General features: G+C 42.6%; 1 protein-coding gene across 1 annotated transcript in view; it reads left to right on the top strand.

Annotated features, from left to right (window-relative positions):
* Positions 1 to 7,339: 7,339 nt before the first annotated feature.
* The window catches only part of MYO7B (myosin VIIB), a 69,579-nt gene continuing 53,773 nt past the window's right edge, over positions 7,340 to 23,145 (top strand). Inside the window, exons 1-11 of the mRNA XM_066621484.1 lie at positions 7,340 to 7,362; positions 9,561 to 9,674; positions 10,546 to 10,698; positions 14,799 to 14,983; positions 15,481 to 15,602; positions 17,682 to 17,824; positions 18,760 to 18,873; positions 19,605 to 19,758; positions 20,449 to 20,525; positions 20,817 to 20,936; positions 21,790 to 21,932. Of these exons, the coding sequence (XP_066477581.1) occupies positions 7,345 to 7,362; positions 9,561 to 9,674; positions 10,546 to 10,698; positions 14,799 to 14,983; positions 15,481 to 15,602; positions 17,682 to 17,824; positions 18,760 to 18,873; positions 19,605 to 19,758; positions 20,449 to 20,525; positions 20,817 to 20,936; positions 21,790 to 21,932 (1,343 nt within the window). The 5' untranslated portion in view covers positions 7,340 to 7,344. The remainder of the gene's footprint in view (positions 7,363 to 9,560; positions 9,675 to 10,545; positions 10,699 to 14,798; positions 14,984 to 15,480; positions 15,603 to 17,681; positions 17,825 to 18,759; positions 18,874 to 19,604; positions 19,759 to 20,448; positions 20,526 to 20,816; positions 20,937 to 21,789; positions 21,933 to 23,145) is intronic.

Below are 23,145 nucleotides of genomic sequence, written 5' to 3'. Positions count from 1 at the left end.
TGAGAGCAATCCTGGAGATTTTACCAGGGCCTGTAGTCATTGCCAAAACTACATCATGCTGGAGTGGGGGGAGGGGAACAGCTTCAGTCAGACTTGGCAATGTAATGATTACCCAGAAATATATCCCGCTGAATTCAGCTCAACATTCTACGTGAGCGTGCAAAGGAATGCAGCCTTTGGCTGTAATCCCTCTGTACTTCTGTATGTGAGAAGTACATTACTGAACATACAGGGGAGTTTACATCTGAGTACATAAGAACAGCCCCACTGGATCAGGCCATAGGCCCATCTAGTCCAGCTTCCTGTATCTCACAGCGGCCCACCAAATGCCCCAGGGAGCACACCAGATAACAAGAGACCTCATCCTGGTGCCCTCCCCTGCATCTGGCATTCTGACATAACCCATTTCTAAAATCAGGAGGTTGCGCATACACATCATGTCTTGTATCCTGTAATGGATTTTCCCTCCAGAAACTTGTCCAATCCCCTTTTAAAGGCGTCTAGGCTAGATGCCAGCACCACATCCTGCGGCAAGGATCAGTCCATTAAAGAGAAACATTTGAAATCTGCAGATGGGTTTTCTGTCAGAAAATCTCCTGCTTGCCAAAGTGAGAAAGTTAAAAGCTCAGAATTATAATTCTTATTACAGATTCCTGGCATGTGATTTGTGAGCCTGCCTTTGCTATGATGAGTCCAGTAGACTGTGGAGCTACTTGTGTTACGTAAATAGGCGTATCCCAAACTTTTTGTGCTAGTTTTCCATTGCTCCTGCTTTATGTTGTGGTTGACCATTTTTACCTCATTTATCTTAATAATCCTCAGGAGAGAGATTAGACTAAGCATGGGTTTGCAAATAGTCCTTTGGCCTTACTTTTTTTTCTTTTGTGTTCCTTACAGTACAAATGCTTACATTATTTAAACATATTTAAATATGCCTAATTTCAGCAACATGCCTTCTGATACCATTGTTGCTTTATGCTGAGCTCATAACCAGAAGCCCATTCCCATAGTGTTGCGTATTTCACTCCATCACAGATTCTTTGTTTCTGGGGCTGGAAGGTTCATTCACAGGTCTAGAGAATCAGACAGATGGACTTAAAGCAGCTACAAGATGCTCCTACTGACTGTGACCTCTAGTGCTGCTACCAGTCAGCCTGATGACAACTAGCAGGTACTAGGTGACTCACTTTGTGCTGAAAGACCGTTTCCCTGCTGATCCCAGTGCACATACCTGAGGCAGTGCCATAGAAGCAAGCTTTTCAAATTGTTTTTTATAAGCCTAGGAATATAACAATCACATTTTGCACAGTTCCTGATTTCTTGTGTGTCATATGCAAATCTTTTAATGAGACTATGTTACAACAGTAATTTATCAAAATAATGATAGTTCTTGTTCTGATTCCACAGAGAAGTACAACACATGTAAACGTGTTTATAATTATGAAGGTACCTGTTTGTATTTGTTGCGTGTGCAGATGTCTGTATTTGATGAGGCAGATCTTGACACAAATAATCTGCAGTGTGTGCTTTTAATACTATGCTGGCCACATCCCAAAGGGAAGGATGAACGACACATAGATCCTAATGAGATTTTACAGCAGGGAAGAATGACGTACCTTGTAACGCTCAGAATAAGAAGCCCTTCCTTGTGGTGGGTGGATGTATGTATATAGGTGTGCTATACCATGTATCTAAGAGCTATCCTGATTTTATTCTTTTCTCAGCAGCATGAATAAGCTGTAAGAAATTTAATTTAGCTAAATATGCTTGAGAAAATTGGGGAAAGACCTGAGATCTTTCGTCGGTATGTATTTTGGTTTTTCTCTTGACTTTACTCCCTGCTGTGTGTTTTTGAAATTTAACTTTAGACTTAGCACCACAAATCTGCTTGGGCAAAGAGAGATGGTCAGTGGGAAGTTGCAGAAAGCAAAAGATACATAATGTGACATTAGCATTTAGCAGTGGGCTGTTACATCCAGGACTATCGCAGTCCAGTGCCACAGATATGCAGTTGCGACTAATGTAAACACAACTGTTGACCCTGTGCAACAGATGAGTAACAACATACTTGTGAATTTAATTTCAAAAGAAAGAAGAAAATACCCATGTAAGAGCCATGTGCCATTTAAGCTCTTTTATCCAGATGGCAGACTCTTAATTAAGATACTGCTGAGCAGTTCTGTTAGTATATATTCATATAGATATCCTGTTCTACAGAATAGGAGAATGTCACCTAGCATTACATAGTTTAACATACACTTTACTAGCTCAATTGTTCAACACTATTGATTGACAATGGTATAAATTAGTTGTCTTTTACCCTTTCACCTGTAATTACACTTTCTAGTATGTCTGTGTGCTACAGAGTACTTCAGTGAGAACTGTGATGGCTTATTTACCTGCTCACTGATTGCACCATGAATTTTTTTCCTTTACTAAAAAAATTAAGGGGGGTTATTACTATAATACAGTTGGAACAATAGATTAATACATAGAAGCAACAGAATTATATCATGGCATTTAGAGGGCTATCAGAGGTAATTAGGACTATCACTCAAGAGTTGTTGTTTTAACTGCCCTTCAACCACATTTTCAAGGTGGTTCGCAAAAGGAGAAACCAAAATCTAACAATAAAATCACAACCAAACAGGTAAATTCACGGTGAAATCAACAATGAAAACAGCTGTTAAGAGCATCAAGTAAAGCGGTTTAAACCCAACACTTCAAAAGCCAAGGATAATTAAAAGGCCTTTGCCTGGTGCCAAAAGGTTGACAAGATAAGCACAAAAGGAGCTGCCACCAAGAAGGCTCTCTCCTCAGTTAGAACCCACCTTACTTCAGATTGTGGGAGAACTCACAGGAGGGCTTCTGAAGTCAGTGCACAGGCAAGTTGATGCGGGAGCAAGAGTTTCTTCAGGTCTCCAGGTTCCAAGCCATGTAGGACTTTAAAAGTAATGACCGGCACTTTGAATTGTACAGTGGGTCCTCCGTAACTGTAGGGAATCCCTACCTGGACCCCCAGCAGATACCGAATTCTGCAGATAATTAAATTCATGGCTGGATGACCTCAGAACACCTCCAGAAGTGACCGGATGTTTCCAGCTCACACCAGAAGTTACTTCTAGTCATGTTCAGGAGGTCCTCTGAGGCCATCCAGAAGTGGGCTTGGCATACATGTATACTGAAATCTGTGGATGCTGAGCCTCATAGATGTCCCAGTTAGGTTGCAATCCTAACCCCTTATGTCAATACTTTCCAGCACTGGCATAGCGGTGCCAATGAGACATTCGCTACATCTTGCAGTTGGGTGTCACTCACAGAGGCCTCCTCAAAGTAAGGGAATGTTTGTTCGCTTACCTCAGAGCTTCATTGCCCTTATGTCAGTGCTGAAAAGCACTGACATAAGGGGTTACGATTGTGGCCTTAGTTGCTCAATGGTGCTATTACCTAACTGCAATTTCCAAACAGTCTTAAAAGGCAGCCACACATAAAACACAGTACAGTAGTCAATCCTGGAGGTCATCCGAGTATGGATTACTGTGGCTTGGCTTTCTCTGTTCAGCAGAGCACAGCTGCCCACACAACTTCTGTGGTTCTTTTTATCTTGCTATGCCAATTTTGTTTTGTTTTATGGAAAAGGAGACAAGTTAGGAAATTCCACTGTGGAGATAGGTGAGAGGCCACAAAATATGGGACAGTATTAATGAATAGAAGGAATAGAGATGGATTAGAGAGGTCTTTGCAACCTTCTGAAAGAAAAGGGCACTAGATAATAATTTGTTTTCCAGTCACTATCCGAGCCACTGTCTGCATCTCTTGCACTAGGGGAATTCTACAAGAGCAGGACTTTTTCCATTTGAGAACCCCATAGTCTCCTGTGGTACAGCAAGATAGCTATAATAAAACTTGTTTTCTTTTTGTCAGTTATGGGTTTGTTGCATAGGAGCATGGTCAAAGAACTGGGTATAAACCTAGTAGCCAAATTGTGTGGGCTGGCCCTAGAAAGTCTGTTTCTGTCTATAGAAATTAGAGTATAAATGGCTTCTGTGGCAGAGTTTTTGTTAGGATCAATGAGATGCGGTTGGATAAAAACTTCACTATTGAAGTGCTTCTCTAAATTTATCTCATTGATAATAATTTCAATATGGAAATAATGCTATTTTTGTAATAAATTAAGTATTTATTAGGGTGGCTGATGGGGAACATTCCAAGTTCACTGTACGGCTCAAGCAAACTCCCCCTTAATTTCTTGTTTCTAGCTTAAAGAGCCAGGCCTAAAGATTTTCATTGCATGCAAGAAAGAGCTTAAAAGACACTCATCAAGCCCCATGAAATCAGGAACTGACTTCATTTTCAATTGCAGAAATGGAAGATATTCCAGCCAGGGGACAAAGTCCTGTAATAAATAACCATGACAGGATCTTTCGTTATTTCCTCCTTCATGGAATGGCTGTCTTTTCAGGGCAGAGATCTCCACCACTGACTTCTTGCACCTGACTTTCCTGTCTTATTACTTACAGAACTTCTGTGAAAGTGAAAATTGGAAGCCTGACTACACAACTATTCTTCTGGACAGGTAATACATTGTCTCTCGCTTCTTCCAGCTGTGAAATATATTAATTTATTGCAAGAATAAGTTTATTTGGTGTAATGAGAAGCAAAAGGTAAGCAGCAAAATTCAAGCAGTTTGCAAGTTGTGAGTTCTGACTGCATTTCACTTATGCAATTTTTATAATTGTTTTATCCTTGTTAATACCAACATTTCAACTGATGTTTGAAAGTGGAGGCACTGATAAATGCAGTGAGGCTTAGTTCTGAGTGAACATGTATACAATCAGGTCCTGAGTTCCTGAATTCTAAACATACAAAAGTTAAATCGCCAGTTTGAACGCTAACAACAACAAAACATTTTTGTAACCAAAGCTATGCAGGGGAAAATTGGAAGAACCAAATGCTCTGAATCAAGAAAACACGTTTTAGAACATAGTAATTAACATTTTCAACTTGCATTCTTCATTATTTTGGAAATTTACTCTTCAATATTTGAAACTGGCAATTCTGTGCTATGGGGCAGGTAGTATCTGAACTGCCTGAAATTATAGGTTATTCCTTTGAGCGTGTTTTCAGAGCGTGTTAACATCTTTTTAACATCTTTTAATATTTTTTTTACAGGCCTGATTCTTTTATGACTTGCTGCTGCTCTATGCTCTTTTTACCTATTTTTACTCTGACTGCTGTTTTTAGTATGTGTTAATATGTTTTTATTTGTTTTTAAATTGTTTTTAATATGTTGTAAGCCGCCTTGAGTCCCTTCGGGGAGAAAGGCGGGGTAGAAATAAAGTTATTATTATTATTATTCAGAATTTTTCCCTTGAGACTTTTAAGTTGTCTGTTGCCACACAGTGATGTAGGAAAGCTGTTGCCTATCCAAGAACCTAAAGTCTCATATAATAATTCAAAAATAATGGTAGCGTTCAACTTTTGGGTACAAAGATTTTGAATGGATCCTAAGTGCTATTCTTACTGTAAAAAAGTGGGACTTGCATGAGAACAGTGTCCAGTGCATTGTGCCTGTTCAGCATCTCAATCCTCTCAGTACTTGCACCATCCCAGTCCTGTTGAATCCCAGTCCTAACTGCCTCTGTAAGACAAAGACTAATAAAAGCAATAGATGCGTAAAATGTCTGCCACCATTTTGATATTTCATTCGAGATAGTGGAGACCATAAATCCCATGAGTCTTCTGTAATAAGAATATACTTTATAAGCAAAACATCTGGTAGTTTTAGCTTACCCAATTTAAGATTTTGAAGAACAAAATTGCTTTAAAAGGCAGATAGTGAATCAACTTGTTTAAACCTTCTCAGTCAGTATACACAAACATCTAAGTCAGTGTTATTCAAACTGTGCAGCGCGGCTCTTTAGGGAGGCACCAGGAACGGAAAGGGGAGGCGTGGGATGTCCTCTTGCAGCGATACTGTCACACCCCTGGGCAGAATACGAGCTTGTCTTCTGCCCCTCATCTGCGCTTTTTTTTAAAGCAGAAGAAACGAGAGTTGCTCAGCTGCGAGAGTGGCTGCTGCCGCCTCTCCCTCTTCTCCCTCCACTCCGAGGCTGCTGCCTTCTGTGTTCCCTGCATGTTGTTTCCAAAGTTCTTCAACCCCAACCCCCATCTGGCAAGTACCAAGCATGCTCAGCTTGCAGTCCTTAACCTTGCTGATCCTTGTCTGGCTGGTTCCTAGTTCCCAGCCTGGGATTGCTTCTCATCAAAGTGAAATCTCTCTTTTCAACCCCCTCCCTCTTCCACTCCCCCCTTTCGATCTCCAAACCTTCCCGCTTTCCTCCCCCTCCCCAAATAAAACGCTTCCTATTTTACCAGTCATCAGGACTCTTGCAGGAAATTCATTCAGGAACTCTTGCAGGAAAGGCTGTATTTCTTCAGAAAATTCATTCATTCAGGAAATGATGATGAATGAAATTCATTCATTCATTCATTCATTCATTCATTCATTCATTCATTCAGGAAATGATGTCATTTCCAACCCACAGGAACATGATGGGGAGTCATGTCTAACAGCCACGGGGGTCAAGGGAGCCACTGGCCGGAAATGTTTGAGTACCACTGATCTAAGTTAAACACAATCAGGAATCATGAGTAGTTATACAAACCTGATTAAGATTTATTTCCACAATCTGTTCTCAGTTCTAGTCTCTGCCCTCAACCCATCTCCCACACAAGAAATAACAAAATGTATCTCTACAGCAGGGGTGTCCAAAGTTTTTGGCAGGAGGGCCACATCATCTCTCTGACACTGTGTCAGGGGCCAGGAGAAAAAAAGAATTAATTTACATTTAAAATTTGAATAAATTTACATAAGTTTACATAAATGAATATATTAAAGATGAACTTATATGAATGAATGAAGGTCTTGCAATAGCTCAATGCATATAAAAGGCCTTGCACAAAGCAAGGCTGGCCTTTCCTTTGCTGCCGCTACTGCATCACAGATGTGAAAGAGCAAGCAGTGGAGGGAGCTCTCATCCCACAGCTCACACGAGAGGTCAAACAGTTGCCCTCACGCTGAGAGAAGTTGCGTTGGACCAGTGCGGGCTTCAACAAATCTCTGGAGGGCCAGAAGCTCATTGGAGACTCGGGGCTCCCTGAGGGCCGCATTGAGAGGCCTCAAGGGCCGCAAGTGGCCCCCGGGCCGGGGTTTGGGCACCCCTGCTCTACAGTATTTATTAATTCCATTTTTTCCTTTTTGGTACAAGTTTTTAGCTTCTTGTGTCTGGTTATATTCTCTTTCTCTCTGAACATAGGCTGCATGTGTCACCTTGAATCAAGATGGTGGTTCTCAGAAAAGTAAGTCCAATCTTTGGTTCTTATAAGGCATATTTTAAGATATAGTTCAAGTACTATGCTAAACTAGACATGACACAGGGCCCAATCCTAACCAGTGCACGCTGGCTCACTGCTGGCACACACTGTTGCAAATGTACCATAAGGCATGTTTTCGGGCCCCAGTGCTGGCTGGTGTCGAACTAGTGCTGACTGAGCACCGCAGCTGCACAACTGAGCAGTCACACAGACCACTGGGCAGCAGAGAGGTCAGTGGGGGTGTGAGGGGGTGGGGAGGCAGGGAGGCAGGGAGGAGGTGTTCCAGGGTGGGAGAGGTGGGGGAAGGGTGGGGAGAGGGTGGGAGGGGAGTAGGGTGGGAGGAAAGTGGGACCAGTGGAACTTAGTTCCACCAGATCCTGAGTCTCTGTTTTGGACTTCTGGCCAAAATTCTCAAAATTCTACACCAACTCTCTGGTCGATGTAGAATTGAGTAGCTCCACTGTGGGACTACTCAGCTTACCTGGGGGAAGGGGACAAAGTCCTCTTCTCCCAAGGAGCCACCGGTGCTGCCTGCAGAGTGTGCCGGATGCAGCGGCAGCCATTTTTAGCGCCTCTGCAACCCTTGGTGCCCGGAGTGCAGGATTGGGCTGCCTGAGTGGTGTGTATTCTGCTATAAACCTCACATTCTTCACTTAAATTTGCAGTCTATTGAGGGTGCTTTTTCTTTATTAAAAAAAATACACACGGGAAAGATGTACATGATTATATGTTATGTTTACATTGAGTCTAACAAGAGAGCAATAATTACATTAGCTTAGCACGGGGTGTCAAACTCATTTCATACAGAGGGCCGAAGTTAGCATTCAGGGCACCTGCTGAGGGCCAGAAGTGACGTCATTAACCAGAAAGTGACACCATTAAGCAGCTGATAGCCAGAAAACAGCACTTTGTTCTCATTAACTGCATTAATTGCAAATGACAGAAGAGAAAATATGCAAATCTTGATCATATTTCAAGATATGGGAGAGCCCAATTTTCAGGTGGGCTGCTGTTTCAGCAGTAACACCTCAGTGCTGCTCAGCGCTGCCAAATAAAAAGCTTCCAGGGGCCACATCTGGCCCCTGGGCCTTATGTTTGACACCCCTGGCTTAGCAGGTGACTTTCTCTATCAAAAGTTCCTGTGTCATGACTGCAATGATGTTTCTGAGCTGTCCAGAAACAGAAACCCATAAAGCATCTGGATGGCAGCAAGGCAGGCAAGGATAGCAGGACTTCAAATAGTTCCATGTGTGCAACGTGCTCTAGTAAAGTCAAGAGTGTGATTGAGGCCTTAAATGCTACTAAGCACTGGCTACACCTTTCATACTCCACACCTTTTTCACCTGGAGAGTGAATATCTTCAACAAGAGTAGTTCACAAAGCTGTTTACATAGTAAAATAAATAAATAAATAAATAAATGGTTCATTGCCCCGAAGGGCTCACAGTCAGAAGAGACACCAGCAACAGCCTCTGGAAAAGACGCCACACATAGGAGAAGAGGGACAGTTGGTTTTCTCTTGAAAAATATAAGAGGACACTACTTAAGGTGCCTCTTTGCCCAGTTAGCAGGGAGCTTTTCTCCTGTATTCCTTTAGTTACTTTGCAGGGCGCATAGAGAACAGTAGAGAAGACTGTCAGTAGGGATTCATCATTGCAGGTATATTATTATCCAGGTCATCAAGCCCTTCCCTTCTCATAGCCTTGAATTTTTGGATCTTATTTTTCATTGTAGTTTATAATTATGTTTCATTTTTATATATGAGCTCCATCCCCCTCCCTTCACTTGTCTTTCTCCAGCTTTTTTTCAAATCGTATAATGCCTTTAAAGATCTTATAAAACATGATATCAGTCTTACCTGTAGAGAAGCTTTTTATTAGTCAAATATTTGCTGATTGTGAATTATGTTTTTGATTTGTTTAGGTGCTTTTCATCAAAAAGCCCCAAAGCTGCTTACAAATACTAACAATGGAAATGCCCATTATTAGAATAAGAAATGCTAAAAATGTAGAACAGCTTTCCTAAGACCTCCCAAGGACAGGTCTCTCACTATCCTAAGAACAAGCATTTCATGCAACCTGCTCATTCCCTCAAAGTCATGGACCCACTTCTTGAGGCTCAATGGAAGTCACCGTGTATCCATGTATGAGGAAGGACTTGACTGTTACATTTTTCTCTCTCCAGGGTGATCACATTTGGATAGAATCTCCTTCAGGCAGTGAGTTTGATGTGCCCATTGGTGCAGTAGTAAAGATTTCTGAGTCAGGTCGGTTCTTGCTGGAGGATGATGAAGGCAAGGTAGGCAATAGAATATTTTATTCAACAGGCCCAAATGTTTTATATAATGCTGTATCATTAGAAACTTGAGCATGAGTGTTGACTCAGAGTGGTGTACATAGTTCCTTTCCTCCTTTTGTCATTGCAACAACCCTGTGAGCTAGGTAGACTGAGAGATAGCGTCTGGTCCTAGGTCACCCAGGAAGCTTCATGGCTGAGTAGAGATTTGAACCTAGATCATCTGGATCTAAGTGTAACTCCAGAACCACAACACCATCCTGGCTTTTATGGCGTCATGGGCCAAACCAAAAGCCCACATTTGAAGTTCAACACTGTGTTTGAATGCACATCTGGGAATATTTTGGTTTATGACCTGCCTCAAATATGACTCACAACCTGATCTCATGCTGGCTAGTGCCAGTAGGCCTCTACTGGCACTGGAGCTGTGCCCGCCAACCAGGGTACATGAACTGCCAGGAGGTGGAGGAGGGCAGAATGGAGGTGGAGAAGGTGGGGGGCAAGATGCAATTGGGTGAGGGGAGGGCAAGCAAGAGGGCGGTTCAGGCCTGGGAAGGAGTGGGGATGGCTGCCGCATCCTATCCCCCCCTTCTGGGCCTCAGAGCTGTACATATGTCTTATTGGTTCTGCGCCAGCTAAGTAGCTGACGCAGATCTGAGTAGACCTATAGGAGCTGCCTGAATTTGACTTGGGGTAAAGGAGCCTCCAGCTGCCTTCTTGGCTCCATGGGATACAGCGGTGGCTGTTTTGGCATTGTAGTACCACAGGACGATACTCTCCATAGAATTGGGTTGCCCAGAAGTATTTCCAAGTTGAGTACTCTGAGCTAATATGTACAATCCAAGCAGATTACTTAGAAGCAGTTGTGTTTCAGGAACTCTGGATCACAGCTCGGAACATGTCTGCTGTGCGACCAATGCATCCTGCTTCTGTACAAGGAGTTGAAGATATGATACGCCTTGGAGACCTAAATGAAGCTGGCATGGTGCGCAACCTCCTCATCCGCTACAAGGAGCACAATATCTATGTGAGTGATGAATTCTTCAAAAATACTATATATACGATTACAGTTTGTGACTATTTCATACTGTAGTCATTCTTAAAATACGTATTATCTTATTTTCAGTGAGATAACTTGAAAAGAGAATTGTTTCATCTGTTGCACTGTAGTCATTATGTTTTCTAATATCTTCAAAATTTACACACTATAGTTGTGTCTGTTTATTATCTTATCATGGTTTATTTAAAAATCCTTCCCTCAGTCCTATCTAAGTTTTCATTTATCATCAGCAGACTGAAATTATTACATCTCTTTACAGACACAAAAAACTTACATTGCAATCCTAGGCATGTCTACTCAGAAGCCAGTTCTCTTGTCCTGAGAGTAATTCCCATTGAACGTAATTGGACTTACTTCTGAGGTGACACACAGGGCCTCTGAGAGGAATTTTATCAGGGGGTACAGAGTTTCTTTTGGGTCCCTTCCCAAAGAGGGAGGGGTGAAACAGAGTGGTGGGGTGGCAATGGGGGCAAAACAGGCAAGGGGAAAGTGACAACAGCAGAAATAGTCTTTGGAGTCCAGGTCTACCAGTCTTTCCAATGCACAAGTCAGGTCTACCTACTTGCCTGCCCGGTGTTGGCAGCTAGATATAGTAATATGGACAACCAGACATACCCCTAAGTCTCTCTAAATATTTCAGATACAGAAAATCATTGCATGAGATTACTATCATTGTATTTAGGCTCACACGAGAATGGAAAGTGTCCTGTGTACACCAAAACAGACTTTTTCAGTAGTTACAGTCCTACAGCGGTGTCGTTGAGCTCTTATACACTCCTTCATGGTTAGAAAATCCACAAACCAAAGAGCTACTGCAGCAGGTCAGTTTCCTCCCAGTTGTGACACTGTTAAGGAATGTATGCAATTCTGGGCCTGGCGTGTATGGCTTGTGGCAGTAGTTGTCACAATGTGCCCACGGTATTACCCCCAGCATCCTGCTTGGGCAGTGAGATTGGAGAATGTAAGATCCCAGGAAATTTCTGGGCCCCCTCCTTTGGCTCCTGGGCCCCCTTCCTGACCCTGGGCCCAGGTACAAACAACTGCCTTTACCCCCTCTTCTAGACCCTGGTGACACGATAGGATTAGCACTAATGCAAGGGGTTTTTCTCTTTCTTAGGAGTTGACTGCGGCTGTTTTTGTGTTTTATCGTGATATTTTTAAGGTTTTAATGTTTAGGACAGTGGTTCTTAAACTCTTACACAGTATGAGAACCCTGGTAAGTCTTTGTAGGGATGGTGAAAAGGCAGTGACATGATCCCCAGGATTGCACCACTGCTGGGAACCAAGGGCCTTTTTAAAATCTACCCCTTCCTGCGCTGGCCTCTGAGGGGTACAGGAAGCCCTGCAGAGCCCTCTGCAGGGCACCCGATGCCTCAAAACAATGAAAACATGCTGTCATGGGTCGCAAAGTGGGTCACGATTGCATTTTTTCATTCTTTTGAGGTGCGGAGAGTCCTTCAGAGGGTTCCATGGGGCTCCCCACACCTCCCAGAGGCCAGCGCAGGAAAGGGGTAAGTTAAAAAAAAAAGCCCCCTCGTCCCTGGTGGCGGCACGATCTGGGACAGTGCTTCCCAGACTGGTGGGCCGTGAACCAACAGTTGGAGAACCACCTGTTTAGGATATTTTAATGTTTATATTGTAAACTAGTCTTATGGTTTTGTAAGCTGCTTTGGGTGCCCTTTGTGAGAAAAGCAGGATACAAATTGAGTGAGTAACTAGGTAAATGATGTATTTCTGTTCAGAAAAGGAGTCTGTTTTCTACTTGTTAATTGCCCAGTAGAGCAGCAAGACAGCTACTCTTATATCATTTTGAAGTCAGTTCTCCATATCATAGGTGTATGTAGAAGAAAAACCCCTGCCTTTTGAAAAGGCTTCAAAGAACCTTAAAAAACATAATTTCATATCTTGCCAGTCACGTTTGCTCCTAGAGTCCATATTGATTATTAGTGATTAGGTGAACAGTATTATTTTTTAAATGGTGTGTTCAGCATTGAGTCCAGTCCAACGGTATTTTATTATTGGCTCCAAAACTAGATTTATAATTTAGAAAAAGTAAGGCAAATAAGGAAGAATATTGTACAGGTTTACAAAATTGTGGAAGTATGGGGAAAGAGCATCTGTCATGTTTTTATAACTGGGGAGTGTGGGGATCATCTAATGCAGTGGTTCTCAAACGTTTTGCACCAGAACCCACTTTTCAGAATGACAATCTGCTCAAGACCTACCTGAAGTGATATCATGGCCGGAAGTGAGATCATCAAGCAGGAAGTGCTTTCCTGAGAATGCAGCAAGCACTGAAACTGCCCATGGCAAGCACTGAAATTGCACCATTTTCCCTAGATAGGTGGGCTATAAGTAATTGAATAAATTAAAATATTTATTTATGCGACCGCTGAGTGCAACCGCCAAGTGGCAGAACTCTGGTGCTCCACCAGTGCTAGCCCAGCGCCAGCCAGTGCTGGGCTAGCACCAGCACTAGGGACCGCAAACGTGCCTTATGGCATGTTTGCAACAGTGTGCGCTGGCGGTAAGCGGATTGGGCTTTAAAACAGAAAAAAAAATTTTCACCTTACCAGCTGAAGCCTCTGTTTTTATCCTTTTTATGGTGGGGACGGAGCTGCCTTCTAGAGCAGAGGTTCTGAAACTTTGAGGGAGCTTTACTCCCTCAGTAAGTCTTTGTGGGGGGGGGGCTAGGGCAGCAACGCAACCCCCAGGATCACGTCTGTATGGAGGGGCAAGGGGGGGTGCTTTTCACTCACGTTATGTAGGCAGGGCTGCAGGAGGTGTGGGGAGCCCTGCACAGCCCTCTGCAGTGCTCCCTGACACTTGGAATGTTCAGAAACAGCAGGGGCCAAGCACCTCCTGCAAAATGGAAATGCTTTGCACCTGCTTTTTCTGAATGTTCCAAGCCTCGGGGAGCGCTACAGAGGACTGAGCAGGGCTCCCCGCACTTCCTCCAGCCCTGCCTACGTAACGTGAGTAAAAAGTACCCCCCCCCATACAGACCCAATCCTGGGGATCACTTCCCTGCCTCTCCCCTTCCCCTGCCCTTGAAAGGGTTGGGGGAACCTTTACACGAACTGGTGGGTTGCAGAGAACCACTGTTCTAGAGCATTTGTTGAGCTCGCCATTTATCAAATCAGGACCATTCTGATGGCCTTGCATTCCTGTTTGCCTGACTTTCAACACGAGCCAAGGCTTGTATGCTTACTCGTGAGTAAATGTGAACGTGTGGTTTAGTTTGGCTTTCCCTAGGGTTTAATACATTTGTCAGCTTGGAGGGAGAGACTTCCTTCTCGGCTGTTTTTGGGGGGCTGTGTTCACCGGTTCAGAATCATTCTGGTGGCATTGGATTCTTCTCAGCCTCCCTTTTGCAATGGATCAAGGCACAATTGTCTACTCTTGAGTAAACACGCACTGTGGCTCACTTTCCAAAGGGCTCCATATATTTTCCTTTTCTGTTCTCAGCTTGTCAGTTTCAGCTTTATGACCCACCAACAATTAGATTGTAACCCACCAAGTAGATTGCAACCCACAGTTTGAGAAACACTGATCTAATGAATTTGATTATCAGGAGGTTCAAGGCAGACGAAAGGAAGTATTTCACACATCAGATAATTAATATTATGGTATTTGCTGGCACAGGTTGTGGTGGTGGTCACTAGCTTAGATGGCTTTGAAAGGAAAATAAACAAATATTACGATCTGTCATTGGTTACTTGTCATGATGGCTATGTGTAGTTGCCAAAAATAGTATGCCCCTGTATACCTATTGGGATTGTTAGGAGGAGACAGCAGGGGAGTTCAGTTACCTTCCTGTCTTGTTTGTGGGCTTCCCAGAAGAATTTGATTGGATACTGTAGGAATCAGAATGCTGGACCTGCTGGAGCTTTGGCTTGATCCAGAAGGTCTCTTCTTATCTTATTGTACATTCTGCTGTATTTGTTTTTCCTGAAATTCTGATGCAAGTGTGTTATGACTTTTGATAATAGCAGAGCATGAGATGGTTAGGATGTTATTGTGTTACATGTTGGCCTTCATGCCATAAAAGCCCAAACTTTTCTTAGACGTACACAGGCTCGATCTTGGTAGCAGTGAATCCATACCAAGTGCTACCACTGTATACCATGGAACAAATCAGACGCTACAGTAACAAGAGGATTGGGGAGCTGCCACCTCATGTCTTTGCCATTGCTGACAACTGTTATTTCAATATGAAACGAAACAAGAGAGATCAGTGCTGTGTCATCAGGTGAGAGCCATGGAATCTGTAATGGTACTGTAATGAAGAGAAAATGTTTAAATAGCTGGGATGGTGAGGCAACTAGAGGGAGTCTTAGTAAAACTGAAACAAGAATTTTTTTCAGTCGTGCATTACTACAGCAGGTGTGAAACCATTTTCCATATCAGAATCCCCAGATTCACCACCACATCGTTTATTATTGTGCATAAAATGCCTGTCATGTGCATGGTCCATATGGGTATAAAGTAAAAATAAGTACTTGCCTTAAAAGATTATGAATCCGGGATAGACAAAGAAAGGGGAAGACAGAGGTATAAAAGCACAGATATACAGCTATCCAGCAAAGATTCCCTTTTGCAAGTTCGATGGTAGAAAGTAAAGTTCATTCTTCTTCTTTCCCAAGGATTTAGTCAAGATAATTCAAGAGCAAGGAAAATCATTACCTCCTTATTCTTGTTGGACAAGAGAGCTGGTTACTGATTCTAACATTTTTAATTTCATTTTAGTGGAGAATCTGGAGCTGGGAAGACTGAAAGCACAAAGCTGATATTGCAGTTCTTAGCTGCTATCAGTGGCCAACGTTCTTGGATTGAGCAACAGATTTTGGAGGCCAATCCCATCTTGGAAGGTAAGCTATGTGTGATACTGGATATATCCTTTCATACAGCTCCACTAATTTCAAGGATGCTGGAATAATATACCAAGAAATTTCAAAATTGTAGTGATGCAGAAAGTGGCCAAGGATGATACAATTAACAGGAGAGCTTTGAGTATAACAACAAAGTTAAAACAATTTGATTGTTGCAGCATCTCCCTACGGGAAAAAAACCTTTCTACAAAAGGACACTGAAAACTGCAAGTAGGGACAGGGTATAAGGATTTCTAATAGTGCATCACATTGCTGGAGTTCTCTCAGTTTCTTCTTGAAAGCTTTGAAAGTTCAACCAAGTTAAAATCAGTTTGCCCATATTGTAGATGTTGCTTTTTAAATCTTTTATTGGAGGACATGATACAGAGCTGAATAAATGAATAGACTAGCTGAAAAATGTAAGACGTAAATGATGCAGTGTTAACAGACTGATCTCTTCTAATATCACAGTGGGCATTGTATGAGAAGGTGGTTTGAGGTTCCTTTGGCTATCATTAGCTTAGCTGCTTTTCAGGTCACAGGGTGACTGGGAACCTGGAGTCCTAACATTATGGCTGCTTTGTGGAAGCTGCCCCAAAACATTTACTTATATTAGCATTCACTACAGTGGGCATTACATTTAAATGGCTCTTACCAGATGAGCCAGTTACTGTGATAGTGACTGACTAGTTCTGGATGGGGAAACACTCCCTCTGAAATAATAGCTGTGCAGTTTGGGATTGTTGTTAAATCTGGCCATGTCCGTGAAAGCCCAAATAGCCTTCAAGACATGAAGCATCTTTCTTCAACTTTGGCTGGTGTGTCAGCTGCAATCTCCCCTGGACAGAAATATCCTGTTCAGAGTCATCATGGCTTTGCTAACATTTCACTTGGATCATTGGTTCTCAAACTTTTTGGGAGCTTTACTCCCAAAGTAAGTTCTTGTGGGGGGGGGGAGGCGAGGGCAGCAATTTGACCCCCAAAATCGCGTTGGTAAAGGGGGTTAAGGGGGGTGCTTTTACTTTTACCTGGCTGCATTCGCAAACTAGAAGTGGCTTGCACTTGCTTTTTCTGAAGATTCCAGGCCTCGAGGAGCCCTGCAGAGGGCTGCATGTGGCTCCCTGCACCTCCTGCAGTTTGCCCTAACACACAATAAGTAAAAGCACCCCCTTGCCCCCCATTAGTGATGTGATCCTGGGGATTGTGTCACTGCCCCCTGTTCCCCACCCCTTAAAGGGATGGGGAAAGCGTTACATGAACTGGTAGGTCGCGACCCACCAGTTTGAGAAGCACTGATTTGGGTCATTTGGGCAAATGTGGGTCTGCCCTTGAAGACAATTCAGAAGCTACAGTTGGTACAAAATTTGGGAGCTAGATTACAGACAGGTGTATGAAACAACCAGTGTTGAAATAGGTACACTTTCCTTATCTATTTATGCTTCCAATTCCAAGTGCCAGTTATTACTCTGACTACCCAAGCCTATGCAAGTAAGCCCCATTCTAGTCAATGGTGCTTACTCCCAGGTAAGCATGGATAGGATTGCAACCTGAAAGCCCTAAATATCCTTTCTTTTAGAGCCTAGGGTGGTGGAGGTGTAGGGCTATGGTGAAAAGGCACACGATTCAGACACCTTGCTGCAGATAAGCAAGACTGCTTCTGATTGTTGTCTGGATGGGATACTGCTTGGGAACTCACATACACTGTTTTGAATTCCATTCTGGAAGAAAGGCAGAATATAAACAAATGATATGAAATTGCTTGGGACAAGGATTCTCAGGAATATCGCATGAACTACCCAGACACTAATAGAAGCCCTGCTCCAGATTCCCACACCATCTGGGGTGAAATTGGCAGGACCCATGGTATTTAATGGTATTTTAATCCAGTTATTATAAGGCAGCGTTTATATCTTAAGTATTGGGATGAAGTGGGCTAAATATCAGAACAGGCAAATGTCTCTTTCTTTGTAAAGGGATTGCAAAGTATCTTAGTATTCTGAGTAATTTCAAATAGGCAAAGAGTGACCCTAACTTCTGCCTGTCTATGCTTTGCTCTTTATACTATCTTGTCCTCTGTAGCTTTTGGAAATGCCAAGACAATTCGAAATGACAACTCAAGCCGCTTTGGGAAATACATTGACATTCACTTCAACCAGAATGGTGTGATCGAAGGAGCCCGTATAGAACAGTTCCTTCTGGAGAAGTCTCGAGTCTGTCGGCAGGTAAAGAGATATATTTATATAGAATTGAGGCTGTGGTTCTACTTTTTGTTGTGCTATCAGTTGTGAATTGTCTCTGCTACCTAGGCTAAAAGCACCTTTTAAAATGGTGGTTCTCTTAAATTTTGTAGGGAAAGAGCAGCTGTCCCTGTTCACTCCTAGTACCGTGTACTTTACAGTGGCTGTTGCTGGTGTCTTTTATATTTGTTTGTTTGTTTACAGATTGTGAGTTCTCTGGGACTAGGAACCTGTCAAAGCATTTTTTGCTATGTAAACTGTGTTGTGAACTTTTCTTTTGTTGTAAAGCAATATATAATATTACATAATTTTCCAGGTTCCACCTGGGTGCCTTTCTGGCTGGAGGTGTCCCAGGGAGCAGTGATTCCCCTCCCAGCTGGTGACCATTGTGACAAATCTGCAGAGCCCCGCAACAGGGTCCACAGCTCGGAGAGGCTGAGCATGGCAATAAAGCTGCAACTAGAGTCGTGGCTTTAGAGGGAAGAGGCAACATGGGCAGGGTACAAGGAGGAATAGAGGCACCGAGGGAGCAAGGGGGAGAAAGGAGGCAGGATCCTGCAACAGACCTTATTAAGGGAGGCAGGCAGGCGTAGGTTCATAGGGGGCTGGCAAACTCTTTATAAGGAAGAAGCAGGCCAGTGGTAGTGAGGAGGCTGATTGGTGAGGAAGCTGGCTGGCCTGTGAGCCTATAAGGAGCCTTTGAGCAGGAAGAAGGATAAGGGTGAAGCAGCCCCATTCCCTCACCAGGCCTGTCCGAGGCCTTTTACTCTGGACCTGCAAACGGGGAGCCACCCCCCTTTGCCTGACAGCTGTGACCTTTCGTGGTGCCCATTCAGCCTGACACTCCAGGGTGGTAGGCACCACACCCAGGACCAGACAATAATAAATAGGTACAACATTGCATATTTCTACCATTCTAGGCTCCAGATGAAAGGAACTATCACATCTTTTACTGCATGTTAATGGGAATGAATCTGGAACAGAAGAGGATGCTGAATCTGGGCACTGCCTCTGAATACACCTATCTCACTATGGTAAGTTGTCCTCAGAATCTGTTCTGTCTACCACTTGATCGCAGTAGTTCACAATTGCAGTACATTGCATCAAATGGAAAATCGGTTCAGATAGTTTATATATAATTACATTTGTTCTATATTATCTCGGAGAAATGTACACCTCAATTTGTCATCGCAACCACCCTATGAGATAGGTTAGGTTGAATGCAGTGCTCCACCTGAGACCTCTGCATCTACCCGCTGCCTCTGTGGGCTTGAGAATGGCCTGGAAAAGCGAAAAAACACCACTTTTGGTTTCCTGAGCATAGCTCTGGTCCCTCTGGTCATTCCGAGGGAGAAAGGGGTGGAAAATTGCAAATTTGATTATCTGTGATTTTTGGTATCAGCAAGGGGTCAAAAAACAGAGCCCTCGTGGATACCGAGGCCCCAACCTGTATTGTAAAAATCCCTGTGGAGGTTTAGAAAAGCCTGCCTGTGTAAACCACCTTGAATTAAAGTTGGAGAAATCTGATGACAAAAGAAAGGCAGTATATAAATACTTATTATTTTTATTAGTAATAGTAGTATGAACATAGAACATTATACAGTGATATCTCACCAGTTCATAAACTCTTGGATAGAGTTTGAAGTAGTGAGCATCCAAAAATCCCAAACATCTCATGGGCTGTGACATCATAGCCCATGTTAATATGTTAATATCATTAATATCATTGGTTAATATCATTGGTTATCATTATGCTGCCTTTCAGGGTGAGTGCACTTCCTGTGAAGGCCGTAACGATGCCAAGGAATATGCTCATATCCGCTCTGCTATGAAGATCCTCATGTTCTCTGATTCTGAGTACTGGGACATAAGTAAACTGCTGGCAGCCATCTTGCATCTGGGGAATGTGGAATTTGAAGGTAAGCCAGGTGCACATCCAGACCAAGTAAATGAGAAAGATGGGCTGATGAGGTTACAAAACTATATCTTGAACAGAAAAAGAAACTTGTAACCTGAGAAAGGTAAGTGAAATAGAATGTAGCTACAGTAATAGATACTATTATGTTAAAGAGTTTTCTTATCATGCACAGTGTTAACCTAAATTCATGTTAATACTAATGGTTAGTGTATGATAAAAATGCATTTTAGTATGAGAACTCTAGTGATGCAAGACAATAGTTATATTGCCTGTATGTGGAAAAACAAGGAACTTGTAATGATGCTTGGATTTTCTTCTTAGCGATCTGCAAGAATTGACATTTTAACAAGGAAGTAGTGGTGAGTTGCTGTAGCTTTGGGAGTTAGTGAAGCGTGTCTTTGTAAGGGTCTACATAGCAAATGTGACAAAATCATTATCTAAGTGCTACATTTCAATCCCTGCTGTCAGCTCCTTTGTACATATTTGTAGAAGGATCATCATATTCAGAGATTGGTACCATTTTCAACCAGGAATAATAGGTCAGATTATAAAGCAGGTGTACATTATCAAATGCATAATTGAAAATGCGTATTGTTCTTTACCTTAGCCTCACAATTACTTTTTGGTTGAAAAAAAGTTTTTCTTCTTTGTTACATGGGTTTCCTAAGGTTTACTTTTCTCCATTATCTAGCTGCTGTGTATGATAACTTGGACTGCTCTGCTGTGCTGGATTCTGCACACTTCTCCATCACCACTAAACTGCTTGAGGTATTGATTTTACACGCATTCCCAGTTTGCTATCCCTGCAGAGTGTTTCTGTTGTAGGCATGCACACTTTGGGAGAACGCACGCTTCTGATTTTCTGCAGTTTCTTCTTCTTGTGCTTGCATTGACCCCAGTCATTCTTATAATGACAGAGTAGTCTTGCAGAGCACTGTCTTGTCTTTGCGTTCTGTTATGCATCTCTATATTCCTCTTCAGTGTAAAGGAGTGGACAGCCTTTCTTGCCAGACCTCCCCCATTACATAAACTGACTCAATACCATATGAATTCCTATAGGTAGACTCTGGGGAACTCCACAACAGCCTTACAAACCACTCCATCATCATCCGAGGAGAAAGTGTCTCCATGCCCTTAAGTGTTTCCCAAGCTGCTGGAGTGAGAGATGCTTTTGTGAAGGTAAAGGATATCAACAAATCTCTCAATGTATAGTTTTTCAGGTGTGATAAGGATTGTGCATGTTTTTGAAACATCATCATCACCACCAGTACAATTATAATCATCTGAGAACAGCATGCTGTCCTTGATGTCCTGTATGTTATGTCTGCTTTTGAAGCTGCTGAATGGAATTAATATGCAGATTTGACAATACCAGACTTGGGCTGAATAGAGACTGGTTGCAGTTTCCTCAGTACAAAAAGTACAGAAAATTATTGACCTTTGTTAGGTGTTCATTATTCATCTTGCATTGCTGATTCATTGCCAGTTGGAAGTGGGTTACTCCCACTTTGACTGGTTCATTATCGTTTTCACTGGACTTGGTTGGCATTTGACCCTTCCTAAGAATGAGGTAAACCTATCTCTTGGGTTACCGGACCTTTTAGCTGCAATCTTATGCATGCTTACATGAGAGTAAGTTTCATTGTATAGAGTGGGGCTTACATCTGAGTAAACACTTAGAGGCTGTTGCTAGTAGTTTCACTTTGTAATAATGTTTCCCTTACCCCATCTTCCATCTCTGTGTATATCTGCCAACTGAGGATAATACTTCATACTTTCAATGAAATAGGCTCTGGTCCATGAAAACAGGTGAATTCTGCTGTTTATACCAGCTTTTGTGTTTGGTCCATTAAGAAAATGTCAGTGTCTCATAGATCTACATATACCAATCAAGAAGGAAACAATCCTCTCTTAACCTTTGCCTATCTATGGATTCAGTCCCTTGGGGTGTTTGTCACACGTTTGTATTGAGGTTAGTAAAACTATTTATTGTATAAAGCACAAAGCTCTTCTATATCTTTTCTACCACCAGGGAATCTATGGGCTTCTCTTCTTGTGGATAGTGAATAAGATCAATACCGCAATTTTCAACCCACCCTCTCAGGATCATAAACACACGCGCAGGTCCATTGGTCTGCTGGATATCTTTGGCTTTGAAAATTTTAACACCAACAGGTATGAATTTCTCAGATTATTTCCTCTTATGGGATGCAGAGAAATCATTTGCTCAAGAGGTGGGATATAAATCTTTAAAAACGATAGTAAACATCATGTTGAAAAGCATTATTAAGCACCAAATAATTCCAGAATAATAAGTGGTTTTTTAAAATATGTAACGGACAGCCCAGTCCTAACCAGTGCTTGTGCAGCCTGGCCATATAACTCACGCCATATTCAGCACTAGAAGTGGGCAGGCTGGAGGTCTCCTTGGAGCATGGGAACATTTGTTTCCTTACCAGTGTAGCACCCCAATTTGGCTACTTGGATCTGCACCAGCGAAATTGCTGGCACAAGTGTGACAACCCCATTTAAGACTTCGAGGCCCAGGAAGGGAGTTAAGATATGGCAGAGGCTTCCTCTGCCACCTCTGCCCCCTCCTGAGCCCTATCCACCCCATTTCTGCTCTTTCTCACCTCGATTCACTCCTTCCCAGGCCCAATCCACTACCCCCCCGTTCCACCTCCCATTGCTCTGTTACATCCCCTCCTCGTCTTCCCCCTGTGCCACATGGAGCTGCTCTTATCTGCCTAGTAGCTCTGGATTCAGCACTGGCCTTGCAGCCAGTGCTCCTTACTGTTTACAGCACATTTGCGATAAGCTAGTGTTGACTCTGCAGCTGCTATGCCTGTACTGTGCTACATTAGGTTTGCACTCTGAATAAGTTAATTCTTGACTGCCTAGTCCACATTAGTTCTAGTATTGACTATTAACAGGTGTTCTTAACCCTTTTACGATTAGAGACCCTTAATGGATTGCCAGTGCATCCCTATATCCCCTTAGCCAGATTGTCAAAGTCATCATCATTACCAGTTTTATTAGGTAACAGTGTGACTTCAAAAGACGTCAATAGCTTGGTTTTACTTTACATATGGATAGCCAGGAACAGCAAGCTTTAATCCATATTGATAGTAGTGATAGTTAATAATGTAATCTACTAACAATGCTTTTTACTTGTTCAGAGATTGAGTCCCATACACCCATCATTTGGTTCCTATACCCCCAAGGGGTATGAATGCCCTTCATGAAGAATCCCTAAACTAGAGCATTGTACTGGTTGATACATTAGTACTGGCTGATATCTGGCCTTAAGATGTTTGCCCAGGTCAGGGTCAAATTAACAAATTATTGTATTGTGAGATCTACATTATCTAGTGCCACATATATGGGC

Source organism: Tiliqua scincoides, chromosome 3 (genome assembly GCF_035046505.1).
Source record: "Tiliqua scincoides isolate rTilSci1 chromosome 3, rTilSci1.hap2, whole genome shotgun sequence".
NCBI classification, from domain to species: domain Eukaryota; kingdom Metazoa; phylum Chordata; class Lepidosauria; order Squamata; family Scincidae; genus Tiliqua; species Tiliqua scincoides.
Note: the sequence above shows the minus strand (reverse complement) of the source record. Positions and strands in the feature narration are given on the sequence as shown.